Source organism: Austrofundulus limnaeus, unplaced genomic scaffold (genome assembly GCF_001266775.1).
Source record: "Austrofundulus limnaeus strain Quisiro unplaced genomic scaffold, Austrofundulus_limnaeus-1.0 Scaffold301, whole genome shotgun sequence".
Taxonomy (NCBI): Eukaryota; Metazoa; Chordata; class Actinopteri; order Cyprinodontiformes; family Rivulidae; genus Austrofundulus; species Austrofundulus limnaeus.
Window position 1 is genome coordinate 745,885 of NW_013952703.1, and position 1,734 is coordinate 747,618.

General features: G+C 39.8%; 1 protein-coding gene across 1 annotated transcript in view; it reads right to left on the bottom strand.

Annotated features, from left to right (window-relative positions):
- The window catches only part of cstf1 (cleavage stimulation factor, 3' pre-RNA, subunit 1), a gene marked incomplete at its 5' end in the record, with an annotated part of 20,066 nt that overhangs the window by 4,027 nt on the left and 14,305 nt on the right, over window positions 1–1,734 (bottom strand). The window contains 1 exon segment of the mRNA XM_014021701.1: window positions 489–879. Coding sequence (XP_013877155.1) covers window positions 489–879 — 391 coding nt within the window.

The following is a 1,734-nucleotide window of genomic DNA, read 5'->3' on the forward strand; positions in this document are numbered from 1 at the left end:
TTTCACAGGGGGGTAAGTTACACTTTAAAAAAGAAGTTACAGGTCTGTGACAGCCAGAAATCTTGCTTTTGTTATTGACCAAATACTTACAGTATTTTCCACCATTATTTGCAAAAAAATTCTTTAAAAGTCAGACAAAATGATTTTCTCAAATTTTTTTTCACATTTTGTCTCTCATAGTTGAGGTCTACCTATGATGTCAATTACAGGCCTCTCATCTTTTTAAGTGGGAGAACTTGCACAATTGGTGACTGACTAAATACTTATTTTCCCCACTGTAACTGTTGCAGTACAAATTACAAACATGTACTGTTGTGAGCATTGTTTAAGTATTCTGTGAGGTGTTTGGTGGTATTTGTACTGCAGAGTTTCAGCTTTGTAACATTGCTACCAGGAAGTAACTGATAGTTTTGCTCACTGAGTGTAAGGTGTACTACAAGGGTTTTTAAACAGAAATAACTGAAGATTTCTTATAACTGCCTCGTTACCTGTGTACTTCACCAGTGTCCGGCCTGTAGAAATCTCCCAGAGTTTCACCACAGAGTCTTTTCCACTGGACAAAATGTACTTGGAGTTCTTGGAGAAGATAGCGGAGCAGACCTCTGCTCCATCGTGTGCCTTCTCGAATGTGGACACACAGCGGTTGGAGACACCGTCCCACAGTTTGATGCTCCCGTCCTTGCTGCAGCTGACGTAGCTGTTAGCAGATGGGTTGTAGCTGACGCTGCTGATGGTGTCGGTGTGTTGATCCATCGGGTTGCAGGACACAAAGCACTGGAAGGTATTGGTGTCGTAGAGACGTAGGGTGGGGTGCTGTGTTCCCACCAGCAAAAAATCACCAGAGGGGTGGAAGGAGATCGAACGCAGCATTTCTGCTTCCTGCAGGAAAACACATGTAGACAGGATAAAAAATAAATAAATAGCTCAGCCAAGACTCACACATTCAAATCTCACACATCATCAGGATTTCAAACAGCTTTCTGTTTAGGCTTCCCTGGTGGTAATTCAGCTGGATCAGTGGCTCCACAACAGGCACGGTTAATCTCAGACACAAACATCACACTTCTGACAAGTTTTATGTTTGCAACATTAACTCAGTTTTTCATTCTGATAAGGGAGTTTAAAACTGTAGATCTAAAAACCTGCAGGGRCTATGTTCTTAGATCACCTGTGAATTCTGAAAAACTGCAAACTTTAGATGTGGTCAAAAGAWGAATCACTCGAGTATATTAACACATACAAGGAATTTGTGCTAAACAAACATTTAAATTACAATTTAAATAAATTGCCAGGAATGATAAACAGGTTGGGTGAAAGTCCTGTGCTCTGCCAGTCAGAGCTGGGAGGAACRCACCACCCATCAGGATGAGTGAAGTGAACTCAGGGGGGTAACAGTAGGGATGGGTAWCTTTGACATTTGAATCAATTTGGTACCAATATCCGGTACCTGGGAATCTGTACCGGTACTCAACGGTACCAATTTTCTTTGTGTGTGTTGTTTTTAATAAATAACCTTTTTAAAACATATTTCTCAATATACTGTATAAAATTTAACAAATATCAAGACAACATCCAACTCTTTGTATTGTAACATCAGTTGTGTAACTTATTTCTTTAAGGTGAAAACTCTTGAAAACAAGACTGTTTTGTCTTATTACACAAATTAAAATCCAGCTCCATGTATTTCTATTGATGTCATTTCCCTGCTAGAAACATTGGGCCTCATGCAAGAAC